This window comes from Delphinus delphis, chromosome 19 (assembly GCF_949987515.2).
Source record: "Delphinus delphis chromosome 19, mDelDel1.2, whole genome shotgun sequence".
Lineage (NCBI taxonomy): Eukaryota > Metazoa > Chordata > Mammalia > Artiodactyla > Delphinidae > Delphinus > Delphinus delphis.
The window spans coordinates 55,429,921-55,454,562 of record NC_082701.1 but is presented as its reverse complement, the minus strand read 5'-3'; the positions used below and the strand labels follow the sequence as shown (position 1 = coordinate 55,454,562).

Sequence of the window (24,642 nt, the reverse complement as noted above, 5' to 3'; positions counted from 1 at the left end):
GTGTTTTTAAAAGTAGCTTTTCTAATGAATGTCTGAGAAAATGCTCACTAGCTTAAAATGTAAGTATTAAAATATTTAAAAATCATTTCCATGTTTGTTGGAATTAATTATGCAATATCATAATACACAGTATAAATGAATGCATTAGAAGACATATTTTAACATACGGAAATAGAACTGAGATATCTAAAGTAACATATTCAAATTCAAAGATAAAGTTTAAAAATCTTTATGGAAGTCCAGTTTGCAGTATGATTCAAAAACCTTTAAAGTATACACACCTTCCTTTATACGTCAAGGGAATAATTAAACATGAATGAAAATGTTTAACTTTGGAAACAACCTAAGTATCCAATAATAAGGGATTCACTAAACACTTTACGGTGATTCATATAGTGGGTTACTGCACAGTCGTTTAAAATGAAGTCGATGTGCATTTAAGGTCAGGAATTTCCTGTTCCTCAGTGCAGAAAAGCAGTTCAGAATGGTTTACATACAAAACGATCTCATTTCACAAATGTTATAAAGAATTGCACAGAATAGCCTGGATGGATATACTTCAAGATACTACATCCGAGTGTAGAAGAATTTTGGGCTTCTCTGAATTTTCTCATTTTTCTACAATGTGCAGTTTGTGCAATTTTGTGCAATTCTTTTTAACTTGTGCAATTTGTAAATTTAAAAAATTTTTAATGAAAAAAAACTAGTCCTTCTGGAAAGCAGCTGTTTTTCTCCGTGATCTCACCCTGCAGCCTATAGTGTTTTGTTTCCTTGAGCCGATAGGCGAGAGATTCCTTCCTGGTCCATCACAGGGATGTAGTGACAGCACATCTGTGGCATCTCTGCCGTAGGAGGACCACCTGGGCCCTGTGAATTGCTTCCTTTCGAAAGCCCAGTTCCTGGAGGCCCTCAGGCTTGTTTGGAGCCAGAGCCTTGTCTGTCTGCCTTCTATTTCTCTGTGATTTCTTCTCCAAGCCCTGGTACATCCTCTTCTGATCCACCCTTAACGGGTCCCTGGACAAAACTACTCATGGAAGCCCCACATCCCATATGCACCTAAACATTTCAAAAGTGATAAATCAAGCTAATAAACTGTTAAACATAATATATTCTATTTTGACAAATATTCCTTCATGACAACAAAACAGAAAAAAATGTGCTTAAATCTATTGTTTTTATATGTCTGAAAGTTTTGGCAAAATACCAGAGGGAACTCGATTTGACTGTTATTGCTCTGCTCGGTGTTCTGTGCATGGACCAGTGACGTGTGGGTGAGTAATAAAATGGAAACACACACACATCATGAGCAATTATGTCTTCTGCAGTACAATTCATTTCTCCTGCTTAATTTCAGCAAAATACTAAATATGTTACCATCAAGATTTTCATAATAATTTTGTTCTGCTGGCAATAATGATCTAAAGCAGGGGTTGGCAAACATTTTCTGAAAAGGCCAAGGTCAGAAACATTTTAGAGTTTGCAGGCCATCTGGTCTCTGTCACAACTGCTTGGCCTGCTGTCCAAGTTCAGAAACAGCCATAGACAATAAGTAAGCAAACAGGCATGGCTGTGTGTCCATAAAACGTTACTGATAAAAAATAGTTGGATTTGACCCATGGGCCACCTGTGTCCCTGTTGCAGGCTTTTCCCCTTCTTGGTGGCACATCTGGCAGCCACGCCGATGGTGTGGGTCTAACGACCCTCACTGGTTGCTCTCCTGAAGTTTGTTCTGTCCGTTTGCCTCACTTCACGATGACGCCATAAATTTGGAGGTTTGTTTTGTGTCACCAGAGTGAGATAATTTTGGAAGTTCTGTTAGTGAGACAGGATGTGGGTCGTTTTCTATTGTTCAAACCCAGGGAGGCTGATGGCAGGGTCCTGATGGCAAACTTTAGAAAGAACGTCCAGGAAGGCCAGGGCCCCAGACGCTGCGAAATAATAGCTTCACGTCACCTTTCCTGTTTTAAACTTGAAAGACCTATTGATGAGCACCCACTCTGTGTCCAGAGCCTAACAACCAACCAACAGACAAAAAAATCAAGGAAACCAAAACAAAAAATGCACCATTGTCCAAATGTAACATTGTCTAAAATGGCAGGGTTTTCCTCATCATGCCCTCGGCCTGTCTCTCAGCTGCCTCAGTGTCCTCAGGTTGTGGATCTCGGGCCAGGAAAGCACGGTTCTTCCCTTATCTGCAGCGGCATGTATGCAAAAACCTGATGATTCCAGGCTGATGAGAGGGCCCCATCCACAGTGCCACAGAAGCTGATAGCGCAGCTCTCAGACCAGTCGTTTATAAAAACCCCTGTCAGGAGCCAAGATGCGCTGAGCTGGGGGTGTGCGGGGTCGTGGCTGCAGAGCCGGGACAGCTGCCCGCCAGCCCCGACCCGGGCCCCGCCCACTCTGATGAGGAATTCCACATCCCCTCTGGATTGTTGATCTTAGAACGTGGTTAAAAGTACCAGATAGGATGAAGGACAATCAGTTCTCCCTTTAATTAGGGCTCGTATTTAATGCACCTTTCCTGCCTCAGAAGTACCACGAGGGAATTTCCCCTGCAGGGATGAACTTTATTTTTTAGGGAGTTGAAACTTCAAGGTGGTCAAACCCTGAGCATGCTGTATTTCTAGAACTGGAGCAGAATTCTGTATCATGGAAAGAACAGTGAACCAGGGCTCAGGAGACCAGAGTGAAGCCAAGCCTCGGGTCCAGCTGGCTGCATGTCTTTTCAGAACTTCCCGCCTTTGTGAAACCATGGGGCTGGGGCGGGGGCTTCTGAGACCCTCCCAGTTCTGGTGATGCTGCCCCACGGGACAGCCCAGTCTGCCGGCTTCCTTTTCTCCAGCTCATTCTTTTTGTTTTTAGCTTTATTTTATATTGGAGTATAGCTGATTTACAATGTTGTGTTAGTTTCAGGTGTACAGCAAAGTGATTCATATATCTATTCTTTTTTCAAATTCCTTCCCCACATAGGTTATTACAGAGTATTGAGTAGAGTTCCCTGTGCTGTACAGTAGGTCCTTGTCGATTATCTATTTTATGTATAGTAGTGCATATATGTTCCTCCCAAATTCCTAATTTATCCCCCCCACCATGTTTCCCCTTTGGTAACCGTAAGTTTGTTTTCTGTGTCTGAGTCTGTTTCTGCTTTGGAAATAACTTCATCTGTATCATTGTTTCAGATTCCACATGTAAGTGATATCATATGGTATTTGTCTTTGTCTGTCTGACTTACTTTCTCCAGCTCATTCATTCTTGATCTCTTCTCTCTGTCTCTCTGTAATCAATCTCTCTCTCTCTCTCTCATACACACACACACACACACACACACACACACACACACACACACACACTTCTAAGGGTTTCTAAATATTTTTCAGGCTGTAGATCCTGACTAATTTAATCACAGTTTATCTCTGTTTTCTATGGTCATTTTTTATAACTAGATTTGGAAACATTCTTGAAGACATTTCTATTCTAACTGAATTTAGATGTCCCCTCCGTTCCTTGAACATGTGAGCTTCTCATTTCTCTATCTGTGGGTCAGTTGAAATGAAATCTCAAGGTTGCACTTTTCTCAAGCTTGCCTAGATGCCAAGTGTTTGGAATCACTGCGTATCTGAAGATGGTATTTGGATACTACTTTCAATGAAGTAAAAACTGAGCTCAGTCGAAAGGTCTTGTTCTCTTTAATCTTCCGTAAGCTCTGGGCCCTCGTTACTGAAGTCAGGGCCCAGCTCCCCCTCCGTCACCTTCATTCGTCAGCAGCCCAGTTATTATGCTCTTTCGTTCGCTTTTCTATGTGAACGCCTGTGAAGTACTTTCTTTATCCTCAAATTCTAAAGCATTTTGCTCATACATTTCAGAGTGTAGGTCTCTACCAGGACCAGAGCTAGGGCGAGGCATCGGTAGCACACAGGGTGCAGAAGTGGAGGAGGTGCTTCCTCTCTGGGTAGTGCAGTGTGGAATTCTTCGCATCTGGGTAGAACAATGGTTGTCCCTTTCTAGCTTGAAGCATAAAGAACATCCGACATCCAGAGACAGACCCACCGTGGACAAGTGGCGACTTCCTATGTTTTTCTCAGGCTCCGATTTTCTTATAGATTCTGCCGTTATCATTAGCGGGTCTGTGCATTTTAGTGTTTAAGGGGGTGAGGGCTTTCCTTCTGGATGTTCTTTGATAGTTTGTTAGGACTTTGGGAGAAGCTCTCAGTTCCCAAGAGCCAGACACTATGTTAAAACAGAGTTTGGGACGCTGTAAACAAGGTTAGAAATGATATTTTAAATCTTACGAATACATGAGTTTCCCAATGAAGTGAACTTAGAAGGAGAAAATCAGAGGGTGAAGCGATGAGCCTTGGAAGTTACTGGTCTATTTTTACACTTCCTAAGAGCCCACGAATGAGAAAAATTGTGGAATTGCTTGGGAAACTCTGAGGTCCCACACAAACATCAAGGATTCTTGCTTGAATTTATGATCCCAGATAACCCTTGCCCCTTCCCTTTCAGGGCTGCCCTTCTTTCTGACCTGAGAGATGTGTTTTCTGCCCTTTCACGGGTTACCCCAAATTATCAACCAAGAATTCTTGACTCTTCTCCTCTCAGTGCCAAGGAACACTGTGTTGCTTTCTTGAAATAAGCTTGTTTCCTCTGTCATTAAGCCTGGGGAGGGTGAGAAGCATGCCTTTCTGTCCGTTTACTTGATTGTTCAGAGGTTTAGAAGGAACCTGCCATCAAGGGCACTGGGAAACGTACCTGCCTTTAAGTTTGATGCTTGAACATCTTGACGACAGTTTGCTTATTAGATCTGCACATCCAGATTCGGTCAGTGTGGGAACCGGTTCAAAAACAATACGTCCTCCTCTCCCACAGAAGCCAACTCAAAAAACAATGGAAGGGAGCTTTCTTTCCAGCCTCACAAGGCACGTTTGGTGGGGGGGCGGGGGGGGAAGGGTCCCGCATAACAGCAGCAGGAAAAGAAATATCGATGTGGCTGGTCCTTGGCCCCAGGGATGCAGGCCCGACAGCACCGGAGTTTGCTTTGCTTCCTCTGCTCCAAGCTCACGCCACCAGGGCCCCCAGGAACCACCTTCATGCCGTGGCCGTGAAAAGAGCATGTTTCCCTTCGAATTTTCTGCTTTTGCTGGAGGCTTCCAAAAACAGACACATGGTTCTCTTTGGTTGCAGAGACTTTAAAAAAAAAAGAAAACTGTATGTGTACACAGGCCAGATTTATTTATTTCTCAAGGTAAATTACCTTTGCCTTACCACTCAGGTCCTTCTCTTACAGAAGAAAGCCTTTGAAAAACATGTCTATTACCTGTTTGCAAGATTCCAATGATTTATACTCTGAGATGAATAGGGAAGTAGTGCATTTAACATTCCTATGTTTTGACAGAACATCAAAGATGGCTATACCATCCACCCAGCGACTCTTGCTCATGCTGCCTGGGTGTCTGGGACGGTGGAAGGAGCGTGTGCTTTAGAGCAGAATAGACCTGGATTTTCATTCTGTCCCTTTCACTCATCGCTGTGTGTCTTTGGACAACTCACGTTACCTCTCTGAGTCTACTATCTCATCTGAGAAATTATGCCAGTAATTCTAGCTTTTTGCTGTTGTGAGACACAGGAAAGGATACATCAGATCTTGGCCTACGGTAAACGCTTAGTAAGTGCTCATTTGCTTCATCATGTTCTTCCTAAGACACTTGGACTTGAAACCCTGTCTGCCCTGTGTGTGTTATTGGTAACAGTGCCCTATCTGGGAACCTCACCTTCTAGCAGGGACATACATCTCCTTTTGATGTTTTGGGCACAGAGGACGCGTGGGACAGAGATGGGTCTCCTTCATCCCTGCCCTCTTAAAGGCGGTGACAGCACTCAGCTGGTGGACTTGCTGGACTTTCTGCTAGCTCCAGGCAGGAGAGACGTGGCCAGGACAGCCTTCGTCTGAACCAGCCTGAGCACCTTCCCTAGGCATCTGTCATGGGAGCCGCGTTCTTTCCGACCTCATTGATTCTGAAATCAATTCTGTTGATGCAGAACTGCCCTGCTTAATGCTTTACACAGATCTCCTTTATTTGATTGGTGGAGTCACACTTCAGAACAGAGCAGCAAGTGTGACGCTGTGCAGAACTTTGAATTTGACAAGTTACTAAGGAGTGAAAGCCCTGAATCTGCATGGGACCTGAGAGGTGGGATGGCCTTTGAGAGGTGGAGGGCGGTGGTCTTATTTTGCTTATGAAGAAACCAAGGCCCAGAGAAGTGACGTGACCTGCTCAGGATCACACAGCTTTTAACAGCAGAATCAAGACTGAATCCACATTTCTCTTCCCAGTTTTGAGTGTCCCATAAGACTGTGGTTTCTTCATGGAAATATGTGATCCATCTGAGCCGTATTTTGGGATAAAGCCAATCATGTGTTGTCTTTTGTCTCCATTAGAATTCTCAGGCAGAAATCTTAACTTAAAAAATTAGCCTCGGGCTTCCCTGGTGGCGCAGTGGTTAAGAATCCACCTGCCAGTGCAGGGGACACGGGTTCAAGCCCTGGTCCAGGAAGATCCCACGTGCTGCAGAGCAACTAAGCCCGTGCGCCACAACTACTGAGCCTGCGCTCTAGAGCCTGCGTGCCACAACTACTGAAGTCCGCGTGCTTAGAGCCCGTGCTCCATAACAGAGAAGCCACCGCAATAAGAAGCCCGTGCACCACAACAAAGAGTAGCCCCCGCTCACCGCAACTAGACAAAGCCCGCGTGCAGCAACTTAGACCAAACGCAGCCAAAAATTTAAATAAATAAATGTATAAAAAAAATTAGCCTCAACTCTACTGAAGGAGAAACTTACATTTTTCCCCCTTTTTTAAGAGGAAGGGGGCCCTACTTATTCCTTGAAAAGAACTGTTTTGGGTTTTTTTTTAAAGTAAAATTTCTATCATTTTCCACCTCTAAAGCTTTGGGAACACGTTTGAAAACGTGTTCCGTCCATAAGTCAGCTGTGCAGCCTCCTCCGTCCTCCCACCAATGTTCCTCTCGTTCTCACCACCTTTTTCTCTCTCACCATCAGCCCCCAAACCCAGGGTCTTCAGCTCCTCAAGCCTGGATTACACCGGAGGAGCCTTGCAAAATATCTCACTACCTGCACGATTTTCCTGATCTGTCCGGACTTGTGCTCCGACTCAGATTTAAATCTATCACTGACTCTAATCACACCCTCACACTTGCAGCCTCATTTCATACAGTTCCCCTGTTTCAAACAAATTTCTTCATCTGTGTCCAATTCAGAGTCTGGGCCTTTCAGGCTCTTCACAGCTACCCTCTGGGTGAGTTTCACACGTCCTTGGGTTCTCCATCCGTCCAACTGGCTCCATCCAAGTCACCTCGGGCATACCCTTTTCCCATCCCTCTTGTCTGCTGACTTCCTCTCATCCGATGCAACAGAAATAACCTGGCCGTAGGCACTGGGAGGACTTCTGTCACCTTCCATATACTGACTGTGGGAACGTGGACCTGCAGCTTTTCCTCCCTGAATTTCAGCTTCATCAGAAAAATGGGGGAGCATAATGCCTATCTTAAGGGAGAAAACCATTGATAAGATGTTTTGCAAGCGTAATATATTCTTCAGGTATCTCTGCTTGTGTCCACACCTTAGAGACACATCTTCCATGATAACGTGAACCCGGTAGTGCTTATAGCGCTGGGAGAACCTCGTTTGGGACAGAAGCCAGGCAGCTTCTGTTCTGATGCTTACCGGGGGTGCGGGGCAAGAGGTCACTATAAGGACCACTGGTTCCTAGAAATGGGAGCTCAGTTCCTTTGCCTTTATGACCTAAACGTCCACAAACTGGAGATGTAGCTGGTTTAGCAAATGCCCTTGTTTGAAATCCATGTGTTCCTTGGAGAATTATGGAAAATTGGTCCATTTATTTTTTTATAAGTGTCGTAAACTTTTTTTAACATCTTTATTGGAGTATAATTGCTTTACAATGGTGTGTTAGTTTCTGCTTTATAACAAAGTGAATCAGTTATACATATACGTATGTTCCCATATCTCTTCCCGCTTGCGTCTCCCTCCCTCCCACCCTCCCTATCCCACTCCTCCAGGCGGTCACAAAGCACCGAGCCGATATCCCTGTGCCATGCGGCTACTTCCCACTAGCTATCTACCTTACGTTTGTTAGTGTGTATGTATATGTCCATGACTCTCTCTTGCCCTGTCACATCTCACCCTTCCCCCTCCCCATATCCTCAAGTCCGTTCTCCAGTAGGTCTGTGTCTTTATTCCTGTCTTACCCCTAGGTTCTTCATGACATTTTTTTTTTCTTCTTAAATTCCATATATATGTGTTAGCATACGGTATTTGCCTTTCTCATTCTGACTTACTTCACTCTGTGTGACAGACTCTAGGTCTATCCACCTCATTACAAATAGCTCAATTTCGTTTCTTTTTATGGCTGAGTAATATTCCATTGTATATATGTGCCACATCTTCTTTATCCATTCGTCCGATCATGGGCACTTAGGTTGTTTCCATCTCCGGGCTATTGTAAATAGAGCTGCAATCAACATTTTGGTACATGACCCTTTTTGAATTTTGGTTTTCTCAGGGTATATTCCCAGTAGTGGGATTGCTGGGTCATATGGTAGTTCTATTTGTAGTTTTTTAAGGAACCTCCATACTGTTCTCCATAGTGGCTGAACCAATTCACATTCCCACCAGCAGTGCAAGAGTGTTCCCTTTTCTCCACACCCTCTCCAGCATTTATTGTTGCTAGATTTTTTGATGATGCCATTCTGACTGGTGTGAGATGATATCTCATTGTAGTTTTGATTTGCATTTCTCTAATGATTAATGATGTTGAGCATTCTTTCATGTGTTTGTTGGCAGTCTGTATACCTTCTTTGGAGAAATGTCTATTTAGGTCTTCTGCCCATTTTTGGATTGGGTTGTTTGTTTTTTTGTTATTGAGCTGCATGAGCTGCTTGTAAATTTTGGAGATTAATCCTTTGTCGGTTGCTTCATTTGCAAATATTTTCTCTCATTCTGAGGGTTGCCTTTTGGTCTTGTTTATGGTTTCCTTTGCTGTGCAAAAGCTTTGAAGTTTCATTAGGTCCCATTTGTTTATTTTTGTTTTATTTCCATTACTCTAGGAGGTGGGTCAGAAAGGATCTTGCTGTGATTTATGTCATGGAGTGTTCTGCCTATGTTTTCCTCTAAGATTTGATAGTTTCTGGCCTTACATTTAGGTCTTTAATCCATTTTGAGCTTATTTTTGTGTATGGTGTTAGGGAGTGATCTAATCTCATATTTTACATGTACCTGTCCAGTTTTCCCAGCACCACTTGTTGAAGAGGCTGTCCTTTCTCCACTGTACATTCCTGCCACCTTTATCAAAGATAAGGTGTCCATATGTGCGTGGGTTTATCTCTGGGCTTTCTATCCTGTTCCATTGATCTGTCTTTCTGTTTTTGTGCCAGTACCATACTGTCTTGATTACTGTAGCTTTGTAGTATAGTCTGAAGTCAGGGAGCCTGATTCCTCCAGTTCCTTTTATCGTTCTCAAGATTGCTTTGGCTATTCGGGGTCTTTTGTGTTTCCATACAAATTGCGAAATTTTTTGTTCTAGTCCTGTGAAAAATGCCAGTGGTAGTTTGATAGGGATTGCATTGAATCTATAGATTGCTTTGGGGAGTAGAGTCATTTTCACAATGTTGATTCTTCCAATCCAAGAACATGGTATATCTCTCCATCTATTTGTATCATCTTTAATTTCTTCCTTCAGTGTCTTATACTTTTCTGCATACAGGTCTTTTGTCTCCTTAGGTAGGTTTATTCCTAGATATTTTATTCTTTCCGTTGCAATGGTAAATGGGAGTGTTTTTTGATTTCAGTTGCAGATTTTTCATCATTAGTATATAGGAATGCCAGAGATTTCTGTGCATTAATTTTGTATCCTGCCACTTTACCAAATTCATTGATTAGCTCTAGTAGTTTTCTGGTAGCATCTTTAGGATTCTCTATGTATAGGATCATGTCATCTGCAAACAGTGACAGCTTTACTTCTTCTTTTCCGATTTGGATTCCTTCTATTTCCTTTTCTTCTCTGATTGCTGTGGCTAAAACTTCCAGAACTATGTTGAATCAGAGTGGTGAGAGTGGACAACCTTGTCTTGTTCCTGATCTTAGTGGAAATGCTTTCAGTTTTTCACCATTGAGGATGATGTTGGCTGTGGGCTTGTCATATATGGCCTTTGTTATGTTGAGGAAAGTTCCCTCTATGCCTACTTTCTCTAGGGTTTTTATCATAAATGGGTGTTGAATTTTGTCAAAAGCTTTCTCTGCATCTATTGAGATGATCATATGGTTTTTCTCCTTCAATTTGTTAATATGGTGTATCACATTGATAGGTTTGCGTATATTGAAGAATCCTTGCATTCCTGGAATAAACCCCACTTGATCATGGTGTATGATCCTTTTAATGTGCTGTTGGATTCTGTTTGCTAGTATTTTGTTGAGGATTTTTGCATCTATGTTCATCAGTGATATTGGCCTGTAGTTTTCTTTCTTTGTGACATCCTTGTCTGGTTTTGGTATCAGGGTGATGGTGGCCTCATAGAAGGAATTTGGGAGTGTTCCTCCCTCTGCTATATTTTGGAAGAGTTTGAGGAGGATAGGTGTTAGCTCTTCTCTAAATGTTTGATAGAATTCGCCTGTGCAGCCATCTGGTCCTGGGCTTTTGTTTGTTGGAAGTTTTTTAATCACAGTTTCAGTTTCAGTGCTTGTGATTGGTCTGTTCATATTTTCTATTTCTTCCTGATTCAGTCTTGGCAGGTTGTGCATTTCTAAGAATTTGTCCATTTCATCCAGATTGTCCATTTTATTGGCATAGAGTTGCTTGTAGTAATCTCTCATGATCTTTTTTATTTCTGCAGTGTCAGTTGTTACTTCTCCTTTTTCATTTCTAATTCTATTGATTTGAGTCTTCTTCCTTTTTTTCTTGATGAGTCTGGCTAGTGGTTTATCTATTTTGTTTATCTTCTCAAAGAACCAGCTTTTAGTTTTATTGATCTTTGCTATTGTTTCCTTCATTTCTTTTTCATTTATTTCTGATCTGATTTTTATGATTTCTTTCCTTCTGCTAGCTTTGGGGTTTTTTTGTTCTTCTAATTGCTTGAGGTGCAAGGTTAGGTTGTTTATTCGAGATGTTTCCTGCTTCTTAAGGTGGGCTTGTATTGCTATAAACTTCCCCCTTAGAACTGCTTTTGCTGCATCCCATATGTTTTGGGTCGTTGTGTCTCCACTGTCATTTGTTTCTAGGTATTTTTCTATTTCCTCTTTGATTTCTTCAGTGATCACTTCATTATTAAGTAGTGTATTGTTTAGCCTCCGTGTGTTTATATTTTTTACAGATCTTTTCCCGTAATTGATATCTAGTCTCATGGCGTTGTGGTCAGAAAAGATACTTGATACAATTTCAATTCTCTTAAATTTACCAAGGCTTGATTTGTGACCCAAGATATGATCTATCCTGGAGAATGTTCCATGAGCACTTGAGAAAAATGGGTATTCTGTTGTTTTTGGATGGAGTGTCCTATAAATATCAATTAAGTCCATCTTGTTTAGTGTATCTAATTTAAAGCTTGTGTTTCCTTATTTATTTTCATTTTGGATGATCTGTCCATGGGTGAAAGTGGGGTGTTTAAGTCCCCTACTATGAATGTGTTACTGTCGATTTCCCCTTTTATGGCTGTTAGTATTTGCCTTATGTATTGAGGTGCTCCTATGTTGGGTGCATAAATATTTACAATTGTTATATCTTCTTCTTGGATCGATCCCTTGATCATTATGTAGTGTCCTTGTCTCTTTTCATAGTCCTTATTTTAATGTCTATTTTGTCTGATATGAGAATTGCTACTCCAGCTTTCTTTTGGTTTCCGTTTGCATGGAATATCTTTTTCCATCCCCTTACTTTCAGTCTGTATGTGTCTCTAGGTCTGAAGTGGGTCTGTTGTAGACAGCATATGTAAGGGTCTTGTTTTTGTATCCATTCAGCTAATCTGTGTCTTTTGGTGGGAGCATTTAGTCTATTTACATTTGAGGTAATTATCGATATGTATGTTCCTATTCCCATTTTCTAAATTGTTTCGGGTTCGTTATTATAGGTCTTTTCCTTCTCTTGTGTTTCTTGCCTAGAGAAGATCCTTTAGCATTTGTTGTAAAGCTGGTTTGGTGGTGCTGAACTCTCTCAGCTTTTGCTTGTCTGTAAAGGTTTTAATTTCTCCATCAAATCTGAATGAGATGCTTGCTGGGTAGAGTAGTCCTGGCTGCAGGTTTTTCTCCTTCTTCACTTTCAGTATGTCCTGCCACTCCCTTCTGGCTTGTAGGGTTTCTGCTGAGAGATCAGCTGTTAACCTTATGGGGATTCCCTTAAGTGTTATTTGTTGTTTTTCCCTTGCTGCTTTTAATATGCTTTCTTTGCATTTAATTTTTGACAGTTTGATTAATATGTTTCTTGGCGTATTTCTCCTTGGATTTATCCTGTATGGGACTCTCTGTGCTTCCTGGACTTGATTAACTATTTCCTTTCCCATATTAGGGAAGTTTTCAACTATAATCTCTTCAAATATTTTCTCAGTCCCTTTCTTTTTCTCTTCTTCTTCTGGAACCCCTGTAATTCGAATGTTGGTGCGTTTAATGTTGTCCCAGAGGTCTCTGAGACTGTCCTCAGTTCTTTTCATTCTTTTTTCTTTATTCTGCTCTGCAGTAGTTATTTCCACTATTTTATTTTCCAGGTCACTTATCCTTTCTTCTGCCTCAGTTATTCTGCTATTGATCCCATCTAGAGTACTTTTAATTTCATTTATTGTGTTGTTCATTGTTGCTTGTTTCATCTTTATTTCTTCTAGGTCCTTGTTAACCGTTTCTTGCATTTTGTCCATTCTATTTCTAAGATTTCTGATCATCCTTACTATCATTATTCTGAATTCTTTTTCAGGTAGACTGCCTATTTCCTCTTCATTTGTTAGGTCTGGTGCATTTTTATCTTGCTCCTTTATCTGCTGTGTGTTTTTCTGTCTTCTCATTTTGCTTATCTTACTGTGTTTGGGGTCTCCTTTTTGCAGACTGCAGGTTCGTAGTTCCCGCTGTTTTTGATGTCTGTCTCCAGTGGCTAAGGTTGGTTCAGTGGGTTGTGTAGGCTTCCTGGTGGAGGGGACTAGTGCCTGTGTTGTGGTGGATGAGGCTGGATCTTGTCTCTCTAGTGGGCAGGTCCACGTCTGGTGGTGTGTTTTGGGGTGTGTGTGGCCTTATTATGATTTTAGGCAGCCTCTCTGCTAATGGGTGGGGTTGTGTTCCTGTTTTGCTAGTTGTTTGGCATAGGTTGTCCAGCACTGTGGCTTGCTGGTCGTTGAGTGAAGCTGGGTGCTGGTGTTAAGATGGAGGTCTCTGGGAGATTTCCGCCGTTTGATATTATGTGGAGCTGGGAGGTCTTTTGTTGACCAGTGTCCTGAAGTTGGTTCTCCTACCTCAGAGACAGAGCCCTGACTCCGGGCTGGAGCACCAAGAGCCTTTCATCCACAAGGCTCAGAATAAAAGGGAGAAAAAGTAGAGGGAAGTAGTAGAAGTATGAGGAAAGAAAGAAGGAAAGGAGGGAAGGAAGGAAGGAAAGAAGAAAGAAAAAAAGAAAGAAGCAAAGGCGGCAAGAAGGAAAGGAGGGAGGGAGGGCGGGAGGAAGGAAGGAGGGAAAGAAGGAAAAAAGACAGAAAGAAGATACAGTAAAAATAAAGTATAATAAAGTTATTGAATTAAAAAATTCTTATTTAGAAAAAAACAAGGGACGGATAGAACCTTAGGACAAATGTTGGAAGCAAAGCTATACAGACAAAATCTTACACAGAAGCATACACATATACCCTCACTAAAAGACGTAAACGGGGAAAAATCATAAATCTTGCTGTCAGAGACCACCTCCTCAATTTGGGATGATTCGTTGTCTAAAGGAGGGAAGGAAGGAAGGAAGGAAAGAAAGAAAGAAAGAACGAAGGTAAAGTATAATAACGTTATTAAAATTAATTATTAAGAAAAAAATTTTAAAAAAAACCATGGACGGATAGAACCCTAGGACAAATGGTGGAAGCAAGACTATACAGACAAGATCTCACACAGAAGCATACACATACACATTCACAAAAAGAGGAAAAGGGAAAAAATCATAGATCTTGCTCCTAAAGTCCACCTCCTTAATTTGGGATGATTGGTTGTCTATTCAGGTATTCCACAGATGCAGGGTACATCAAGTTGATTGTGGAGCTTTAATCTGCTGCTTCTGAGGCTGCTGGGAGAGATTTCCCTTTCTCTTCTTTGTTCTCACAGCTCCTGGGGCTCAGCTTTGGATTTGGCCCCGCCTCTGCATGTAGGTCGCTGGAGGGCATCTTTCTTTTGCTCAGACAGGACGGGGTTAAAGGAGCCGCTGATTCGGGGGCTCTGGCACACTCAGGCCGGCGGGGAGGGAGGCGCACGGAGTGCGGGGCGGGCCTGCGGAGGCAAAGGCCGGCGTGACTTTGCACCAGCCTGAGGCCCGCTGTGCGTTCTCCCGGGGAAGTTGTCCCTGGATCCCGGGAACCTGGCAGTGGCGGGCTGCACAGGCGCCACGGAAGAGGGGTGTGGATGGTGACTTGTGCTCACACACAGGCCCCTTGGTGGCGGCAGCAGCAGCCTTAGCGTCTCCCGCCCGTCTCTGGGGTTCGCGCTTTTAGCCGTGGCTCGCGCTCGCCTCTGGGGTTCGCGCTTTTAGCTGCGGTTCGTGCCCGTCTCTGGAGCTCCCTTAAGCAGCGCTCTTAAACCCCTCTCCTCGCGCACCAGGAAACAAGGAGGGAAGAAAAAGTCTCTTGCCTCTTCGGCAGGTGCAGACTTTTCCCCGGACTCCCTCCCGGCTAGCCGTGGTGCACTAACCCCTTCAGGCTATGTTCAAGCCGCCAACCCCAGTCCTCTCCCTGCGCTCCGTCCGAAACCGAAACCTGAGCCTCAGCTCGCAGCCCCGCCCGCCCCGGAGGGTGAGCAGACAAGCCTCTCAGGCTGGTGAGTGCCGGTCGGCACCAATCCTCTGTGCGGGAATCTCCCCGCTTTGCCCTCCGCACCCGTTGCTGTGCTCTCCTCCGCGGCTCCGAAGCTCCCCCCTCCGCCTCCCGCAGTCTCTGCCCGGGAAGGGGCTTCCTAGTGTGTGGAAACTTTTCCTCCTTCACAGCTCCCTCCCACTGGTGCAGGTCCCGTCCCTATCCTTTTGTCTCTGTTTATTCTTTTTTCTTTTGCCCTACCCAGGTACGTGGGGAGTTTCTTGCCTTTTGGGAGGTCTGAGGTCTTCTGCCAGCCTTCAGTAGGTGTTCTGTAGGAGTTGTTCCACGTGTAGATGTATTTCTGGTGTATCTGTGGGGAGGAAGGTGATCTGCACGTCTTACTCTTCCGCCATCTTCAAGGTCCCCCCTCCCTTGCTGCTTTTAATATGCTTTCTTTGTATTTAATTTTTGACAGTTTGATTAGTATGTGTCTTGGTGTGTTTCTCCTTGGATTTATCCTGTATGGGACTCTCTGTGCTTACTGGATTTGATTAACTGTTTCCTTTCCCATATTAGGGAAGTTTTCAACTATTATCTCTTCAAATATTTTCTCAGTCCCTTTCTTTTTCTCTTCTTCTTCTGGGACCCCTATAATTCGAATGTTGGTGTGTTTAATGTTGTCCCAGAGGTCTCTGAGACTGTCCTCGGTTCTTTTCATTCTCTTTTCTTTATTCTGCTCTGCAGTAGTTATTTCCACTATTTTATCTTCCAGGTCACTTATCCATTCTTCTGCCTCAGTTATTCTGCTATTGATCCCATCTAGAGTCTTTTTCATTTGTTGTGTTGTTCATCATTGTTTGTTTCATCTTTAGTTCTTCCAGGTCCTTGTTAAATGTTTCTTGCATTTTGTCCATTCTATTTCCAAGATTTTGGATCATCTTTACTATCATTATTCTGACTTCTTTTTCAGGTAGACTGCCTATTTCCTCTTCATTTGTTTGGTCTGGTGGGTTTTTATCTTGCTCCTTCATCTGCTGTGTGTTTCTCTGTCTTCTCATTTTGCTTATCTTACTGTGTTTGGGGTCTCCTTTTTGCAGGCTGCAGGTTCGTAGTTCCCGTTGTTTGTGGTGTCTGTCTCCAGTGGCTAAGGTTGGTTCAGTGGGTTGTGTAGGCTTCCTGGTGAAGGGGACTAGTGCCTGTGTTCTGGTGGATGAGGCTGGATCTTGTCTTTCTGGTGGGCAGGTCCACGTCTGGTGGTGTGTTTTGGGGTGTGTGTGGCCTTATTATGATTTTAGGCAGCCTCTCTGCTAATGGGTGGGGTTGTGTTCCTGTCTTGCTAGTAGTTTGGCATAGGATGTCCAGTTCTGTAGCTTGCTGGTCATAGAGTGAATCTGGGTGCTGGTGTTGAGATGGAGATCTCTGGGAGATTTTCGCCGTTTGATATTATGTGGAGCTGGGAGGTCTCTTGTGGACCAGTGTCCTGCAGTTGGCTCTCCCAACCTCAGAGGCACAGCACTGACTCCTGGCTGCAGCACCAAGAGCCTTTCATCGACACAGCTCAGAATAAAAGGGAGGAAAAGTAGAGAGAAAGAATTAGTAGAAGTAGGAAGAAAGAAAGAGAGAGAGAGAGAAAGAGAGGAAGAAAGAAAGAAAAAGAGAGAGGGAAAGGAAGGAAGGAAGGAAAGAAAGAAAAGAGAGAGAAAGGAAGGAAGGAAAGGAAGCAGGAAAGAAGAAAAGGGAAGGAAAGAAGGAAAGAAAGGAGGGAGGGAGGAAGGAGGGAAGGAAGGAGAAAAGAAAGAAAGAAGATACAGTAAAATAAAATAAAGTATAATAAAGTTATTAAAAAATATTTAGGAAAAAAAAGGGACGGATAGAACCTTAGGACAAATGGTGGAAGCAAAGCTATACCGACAGAAGCATACACATACACCCTCACAAAAAGAGGTAAAGGGGAAAAAATCATAAATCTTGCTCCCAAAGTCCACCTCCTCAATTTGGGATGATTCGTTGTCTATTCAGGTATTCCACAGATGCAGGTACATCAAGTTGATTGTAGAGCTTTAATCCGCTGCTCCTGAGGCTGCTGGGAGGGATTTCCCTTTCTCTTCTTTGTTCTCACAGCTCCCGGGTCTCAGCTTTGGATTTGGCCCCGCCTCTGCATGTAGGTCGCTGGGGGGCGTCTGTTTTTTGCTCAGACAGGACGGGGTTAAAGGAGCCGCTGATTCGGGGGCTCTTGCTCACTCAGGCCGGGGGGAGGGAGGGGCGCAGAGTGCGGGGCGGGCCTGCGGCAGCAGAGGCCAGTGTGACGTTGCACCAGCCTGAGGCCCGCTGTGCGTTCTCCCGGGGAAGTTGTCCCTGGATCCCGGGAACCTGGCAGTGGCGGGCTGCACAGTCTCCCCAGAAGGGGGGTGTGGAGAGTGACCTGTGCTGGCACACAGGCCGCTTGGTGGCGGCAGCAGCAGCCTTAGCGTCTCATGCCCGTCTCTGGGGTTCGCGCTTGTAGCCGTGGCTCGCGCCTGTCTCTGGAGCTCCCTTAAGCAGCGCTCTTAAACCCCTCTCCTCGCACACCAGGAAATAAAGAGGGAAGAAAAAGTCTCTTGCCTCTTCGGCAGCTCCAGACCTTTTCCCGGACTCCCTCCCGGCCAGCCGTGGCGCACTAACCCCCTTCAGGCTGTGTTCACGCCACCAACCCCAGTCCTCTCCCTGCGCTCCGACCGAAGCCCGAGCCTCAACTCCCACCCCCGCCCGCCCCGGCGGGGGAGCAGACAAGCCTCTCAGGCTGGTGAGTGCTGGTCGGCACCCATCCTCTGTGCGGGAATCTCCCCGCTTTGCCCTCCGCTCCCCTGTTGCTGTGCTCGCCTCCGTGGCTCCGAAGCTCCCCCCTGTGCCTCCCGAAGTCTCTGCCCGCGAAGGGGCTTCCTAGTGTGTGGAAACCTTTCCTCCTTCACAGCTCCCTCCCACTGGTGCAGGTCCCGTCCCGATTCTTTTGTCTCTGTTTTTTCTTTTGCCCTACCCAGGTACGTGGGGAGTTTCTTGCCTTTTGGGAGGTCTGAGGTCTTCTGCCAGCATTCAGTAGGTGTTCTGTAGGAGTTGCTCCACATGTAGATGTACTTCTGGTGTATCTGTGGAGGGGAAGGTGATCTCCACGTCTTACTCTTCCGCCATCTTCCCCTCCGCCCTCTGTAAGTGTCGTAAACTTTTTATTGAAGTATAGCACCATTCAGAAAAGGACACAGATCCTGGCATACAACTCGGTGACTTTTCACAAGGTGGATACACTTGTGAAACCAGCACCCAGGTCCTGCACTGGGATATTCCTGACTTTCCAGAAGCCCCCTGTGGCCCCTTTTGGTCAATAAGCGCCCCCCTCCACAAAGGCAACAGCTGTCCTGACATCTAACACTACAGGTGGGTTTTGCCCCTGAGAAGCCAAGCTCATCTCTCCTACCAGAACCAGCCAGCCTCTGTCCTTCCAGAGAATTCGGCTTTGCCAGCTCACAGCTCGCACATCAGCCTCCTTACCATCCAGACCTCCTCAGCAGGAGGCCTCAAGCGAGCATGTGTGTGGACGTCCCAGGAACACGCCCGGGGGTCTCTGATCTCCCCTGGACCCGAGTTATCTGGACGGAATGGGGTTCTCCCGACTGCTGGGAATTCTGCACACTGGGCGTCACTTTCTTAAGAGCAGTGCTTGGGTGTGTTCCTCGTAGAAATTTTCGTGCTGACACTTCGTTACAATCCAGATTTCCCAAGCTCTTGGCTTGATTTTTCTGGCGAGATTGGAAAGGTTAGGAGTAGCACATGGTCACCCTGCTGGTAGTTAAAAAATCAGAAGCACTGTAAACAAAAAGGAAATGAGAAATGACACAGGCCACAAATATTTCTGATCTCAGCTCCATAAAATCTCATCATGATTATATTCCCCTTTGGTCTTGCAAGAGGAAAGCAAGGCCACCATCTTCTTCAGGTACCTCATGCTAGTGTTTAATTACCTGCAAAGCCAAAAAGATTCATTTATCTAATTCAAGTCTATTGATGCAATTTGAAGTCTTTGCCCTCTGGGTGAGTTCTCTTTTTAATAAATCAGGGTAAAACAGACATAATATTTACCATCTCAACCATTCTTATGTGTCCAGGTCAACAGCGGTAAGTACATTTACGGTGCTGAGCAGTCACTCTTCAGAACTCTTTTCATCTGGAAAAACTAAAACTCTGTCCCCATCAAATACGAACTCCTCGGCCCCCCACCCCCAGGCCCTGGCGATCACTATCTTACTTTCCGTCTCTGTGGATTCGACTCCTCTAGAGACCTCATACAAGTGGAATCACACAATCTGTGTCCGTCTGTGTCTGGCTTACTTCACTCAGCATAAAGTCCTCAAGGTTCATCCACGTTGCAGCAGGTGTCAGAATCCTGTTCTTTTTTTAGGGCTGAATACTACTCCACTGCATGGAGAGATCACATTTGCCTGCCCATCCAGCCCTCTGTGAATATTTGTGTTGCTTCTACTTTTTGGCTATGGAGAATTCCTTTTGTTCTTTGGGGACAAAGAACAAATGTGTGGGACACACCTGGTAATAATCCTTCATTTGCTTGTAAAACTCCTTCTTCTCCTTGTCATCTTCAGGAGAAAACAAGTAAGCGTCTCTAATTTTTCTTTATTATTCTAGTTTCTACCCATTTCTCCTCTCCTATACTTACTATAAATGTCTCCAAATTCTTTTCACTATGGAGAAGTGAATGGAATAGCCAATACTGTTTGCCTGGAAATTAAGGCGTCCTAGGACCTCCCCTTCCCATTGTTCAGTGGAATTTCTCACCCTCCGCCCCAGCTTGTCCTTAGACAAACCTCAAATGTCTTCTCATTGCGTACACCTTTCTGCTCCCCTCGCATGCCTGGTGTTTCTGCAAAGCTCTCATCGTACTGGGATGGCTCTTTCATCGCCCATCCCAGGCCGAGCCCTTGCACAGAGCAGAGTCACAGTACATGCCTCACTCTGGTAAGGAAGGAAGATTTCTAAGTTTGCCTAAACACCTCGAAATACGATATTCCAAAGTACATGTGCATTTTGTTTTATGTGATAGAGGATCTCCTTTCTGAACGTTAAAATTCAAATTGCAGTAAGAAAATGAATGTAGAATTTAAAAGGGAGATTGCTCTTTAAAGAATTCTGTTGTGAATCCTTTTACCAAACAACTGTGCTCTACAACGTAAGCCTCATTGAGGATTTATTTACACTTGTACGTCTTTGTTTTTGAGGAAAGTAGACTGCAGAGAGTTCATAGTTAACCCGACTCCCCATCCCAATGGGGATGCTAAACCCGTCAGCTTTCCTCATCCTGTAGATGACAGTAATTAATGTGTTTTTCCTCTGAAATCCTATTTTAGCTGCTTCCTCTTCAAACTCCTCCTATTTTGGATAGCTCTTTTTCCTACCCTACTGAGATAATTTAAAATATGGTTTCTTTTTTCAGAAATATTGGTAATAGTTCCTCTGGAATGGCACATTCTGCAGCTCTAATCTCTGCTGAAAGGCTACTGGGGAGTCTGTGCTTTTCCCCAGGGCCAGAGGGCAGGAAGGCTGAGATTACCAACCAGTAGCTCCCACGTGAAGTATGTTATCTCTATTTTACTGGCCGAAATATGAGGTCGAGTGGTTAAAAGTCAGAGATGATAGGGAAGGAGGCAAGAATGCTGACTTTAAAAAAAATCACCAGATACTCCTTCTTGTAGTTTCAGTGATGCCTGATGCCTGCTTTTACAGTCCAAAACTTTTTCACACCTTTGAGCCAATTTTCTTCACTGAGATAGTCCAACAGTTTCTGGATAGATCTCCTGGCTCATCTTATAAAAGTGTAACTGAACTTCCAAAGTAGGTTGGCCTAGCCTGTTTCTCAATTCCATGAAGGGAATATATATGTACAGTGCGCATGTATATGTACATACGGTGGTGAAATCTGTGAATTCATGTCACGCACTGGCTCCAGCATTGCGTCGGCAGTAAAGACAGTCTGTGTCTCCCTTGTGTCAACACTGACCTCCCTGGTCTTCGCTTTATCCTACCCAGACCTTCAGGCATTTTTAAGAAATGGGGAATGGGCACACATTAAAAGTTCTTTTGAAGAAGGAATTGCAGATTTTTAAAACAACAAAGAAAAAAGCAACAGAAATGAGATATCTAATTATCATTTCCCCCTCCAAAAAAAAGTAAAGATAACTTGACTGAAATATCAAAGAAGGCAAAAGTGTGAGAAAACGTGCGTCATTAAACTAACACAGCACCAGTGGCTTATGGCCACAACTGTTGAGGAATCTGTGCCGGGCGTAATGCAGATGGGCACCAGAGTGTTTATGAACCAGTTGATATTATGTCTGAGATAAACTTCAAAATAATTCATTTAGAAAAATATTAATTGCCAAAATTGACACAAGATGAGGCAGAGTATTACAAAAAACAATAACCACAGAAGAAACTGAAAAGATACTTGAAGATTCTAATCCCTTTCTTACCCTCTACCCCAAAAGTACCAGTATTAGGTGGCTTTGTAGATGACCCATCAAATTTTGAAGGAATAGAAAATTATTTTGCTATTGAAACTTCTTTAGGATATAGAAGAATATGAAACATTTCTCATTTTATTTGTGGAATAATTCATGTTCTCAGAATTGATTAAGCTATTGATCAAAAGAAAAACTACAGGAACATCTCATTAATGCATATGGATGACAAATCCAAAGCAAAATAATGATGAATCAAGTCTAGGACTATATTGAAAGAATAATATACCATGATCAAATAGGGTTTACTCCAGGAATAAAAGTGAATCTAATATTAGGGTACTTACCAGTTTGGATCAGTGGATCAAAGGACAAAATACATTTTGTCATTGCAATAAATCTCCCAAATACATTTATCTAATATTGACTTGAACAATGTCTATTTCTTATAAAACTTGGAATTAGCAAGACGGTGCCTTAAAATTAGAAAAAATATATATATGTATTTCATATATATAATAAATAGTGGCTTTAATGGCAGTACACTTTTGGAAGGATAAATAGGTTTTATCTCTCCTACTCACAGTTTTGGACTGGCTTCGAGACCCATCACTTCTCAGCAGGAACGCATGCTTGAGCTAGGTAGCAATCTCCGCTCCATCAAGACTCCAACAGGATTTCTTTTTTCCACAGGACAAAGTGATTCTAACATTCATCTGGAAGAATAAACAGACAAGAATCATTCAGAACGTTTTGAACAACAGAGTCAGAATTTACTTTGATATACATGAAAATATACCATAATGTGATAACTGGGCCAATGGAAAGAGGAACCAAGATACTCAGACTACTGGAAGGATGGCATTTGAAATTATTAGATAAAAGATGGATTATTTCATGTCTTGTTACAGGAAAATTCAGGAATTATAAAGAGAAGTACTTTGTGTACTATGCAATGGTATTATGTTGACTGTAACTGCTTTGTTAGAAAACTACAGAAAGGGCTCAGGGTATTTTAACACCATCCCATAGTCATACAATTGTGTTTATTACACTATCCTAATTCACCTAAAGAATTAGATCAAGGTTATTTTCTTACAGCCTTGTGGGTTGATAATTATAAAAAATAAAAATTACACAGCGCGTATTCTATGCCAGGCACTTTTCTAAGCTGTTGAGGTAGATGAATACGTTTAATCATCACAACAACCGTAGGAGATCGGTAGTGTTATTATTTCCCATTAAGTACATCCGCGAGGAGCCAGGGGTGCACAGTCTTGCGTCTGTGCAACTTCTCCGCGATCACGGTCACACATCTAGTAAGCGGAGCAGTTAGTACCTCAACTCAGGCTCCGGGTCTGTAAGACCCTCCCTCTGCTGGGAAGGAGCTCGCGGTGGCAATCAGGGGAAGGCGCTCAGTTTTCAGGCCCTAACGTGCCTTTCTGCTCCGCTCAGGGACCTGATGCCGAGGACCCTGGAGGGGCAGATCACCATGGAGAAGACGCCCAGCTACTTCGTGACACGCGAGGCGCCCGCGCGCATCTCGGCCATGTCCAAGGACACCAAGCTCCTGGTGGTGGTGCGGGACCCGGTGACCAGGGCCGTCTCGGACTACACGCAGACGCTGTCCAAGCGGCCCGACATCCCCAGCTTCGAGAGCCTGGCCTTCAGGAACCGGACGGCGGGCCTCGTGGACCGGGCGTGGAGCGCCATCCAGATCGGCCTGTACGCCGAGCACCTGGAGCGCTGGCTGCGCCACTTTCCCGCCCGCCAGCTGCTCTTCGTGAGCGGCGAGCGGCTGGTGCGCGACCCGGCCGGCGAGCTGGGCCGCGTGCAGGACTTCCTGGGCCTCAAGCGCATCATCTCCGACAAGCACTTCTACTTCAACCAGACCAAGGGCTTCCCCTGCCTCAAGAAGGCCGAGGGCAGCGGCCGCCCTCACTGCCTGGGCAAGACCAAGGGCAGACCCCACCCCGAGATCGACGGCCAGGTCCTGCGGCGGCTGCGCGACTTCTACCGGCCTTTCAACCGCAAGTTCTACCAGATGACGGGCCACGACTTCGGCTGGGACGGATAACCTTATAATTTAAAAAGAAAAAAAAATATCAGAAGATAATATATTTTTTTACCAATCGGTAGAGAAGAGGCAGTTTAATATTTGCGCTGCTGATATTTCAGTATTTTTTTCCCATGAATGTTGTTAAAGAGATTGTTCTCGAGATTGTTCTCGCCTCCGCCCTCACCGTCATGTACAACTGTGCGCGCAAACATCTGGAGAAACAAAAAAGGAAACGTGCAGGCATCTAACTAAATTCTCTCCATTTTCACTTCATGTTTTATAGGCACAGTTGTTATGAAGTATGAGCATCAGCTGCCGTGAAAACTCTTAAGAAACTCCTGAGGGTATAGCTCGTGCTCTCTCTCCTTTTTTAACAAAGCCCGGATAAGACTGATGTCTACCCTTATGTTTTTCTCCCTGTAGTTTTTCTCCTGTGCCACTTTTTCTTAACCCCTTTCCCAGTTGGTGATTCTGTATGTTTGCACATCACTTCCCAGTTACCACAGGGCTTTCAAGTACAGTGTCTTTCTTGATCCTTACACTCAGATGTGATATAATAACATAATGCACGGCGATTATTACCCCCGGTTTACAGATAAGGAAACTGAGTCTCAGGGAGCTTAAGTGATGTGTCCTAAGGCCGGATGGCGGACTATGGACAAAACCTTACCTTCCACTTGTTCCCTATTTTGTGCCACTTTTTCCAGTGAGAATGGGAAAGGCACAGACAGCCTTTAGAAATGGTTAGCTAGTTTGGGGACCAACAGAGAGGGTTTCCTGTTGCTTTCTAAGTTCTAGGCTAGCCTCTATGGCACTCAGACACCTTACACAGTTGTACTCAAGGAAACCACTCTGTCTTGAACACAACATCTTTTAAGAGCCAATCTTGGGTTGTTAAAGCACCCTAAGACATGGATATCTCGACTCAATTGAAGTTGAGAGAAATTATTGGATCCTTGTATGGAGAACAAGATGGCCAGTCACACTAGGAGTACAAGGTGTGGTAGGAGAAGAATTTACCTATTCTTGTTTTGAC

At 44.1% G+C, this 24,642-nt stretch overlaps 1 protein-coding gene across 1 annotated transcript in view; it reads left to right on the top strand.

The window, feature by feature from the left end:
- Nucleotides 1–23,691, top strand: part of LOC132414800 (heparan sulfate glucosamine 3-O-sulfotransferase 3A1) — an 87,841-nt gene extending 64,150 nt beyond the window's left edge. The window contains exon 2 of the mRNA XM_059997702.1: nt 23,003–23,691. Coding sequence (XP_059853685.1) covers nt 23,003–23,624 — 622 coding nt within the window. The 3' untranslated portion in view covers nt 23,625–23,691. The remainder of the gene's footprint in view (nt 1–23,002) is intronic.
- Nucleotides 23,692–24,642: the final 951 nt, after the last annotated feature.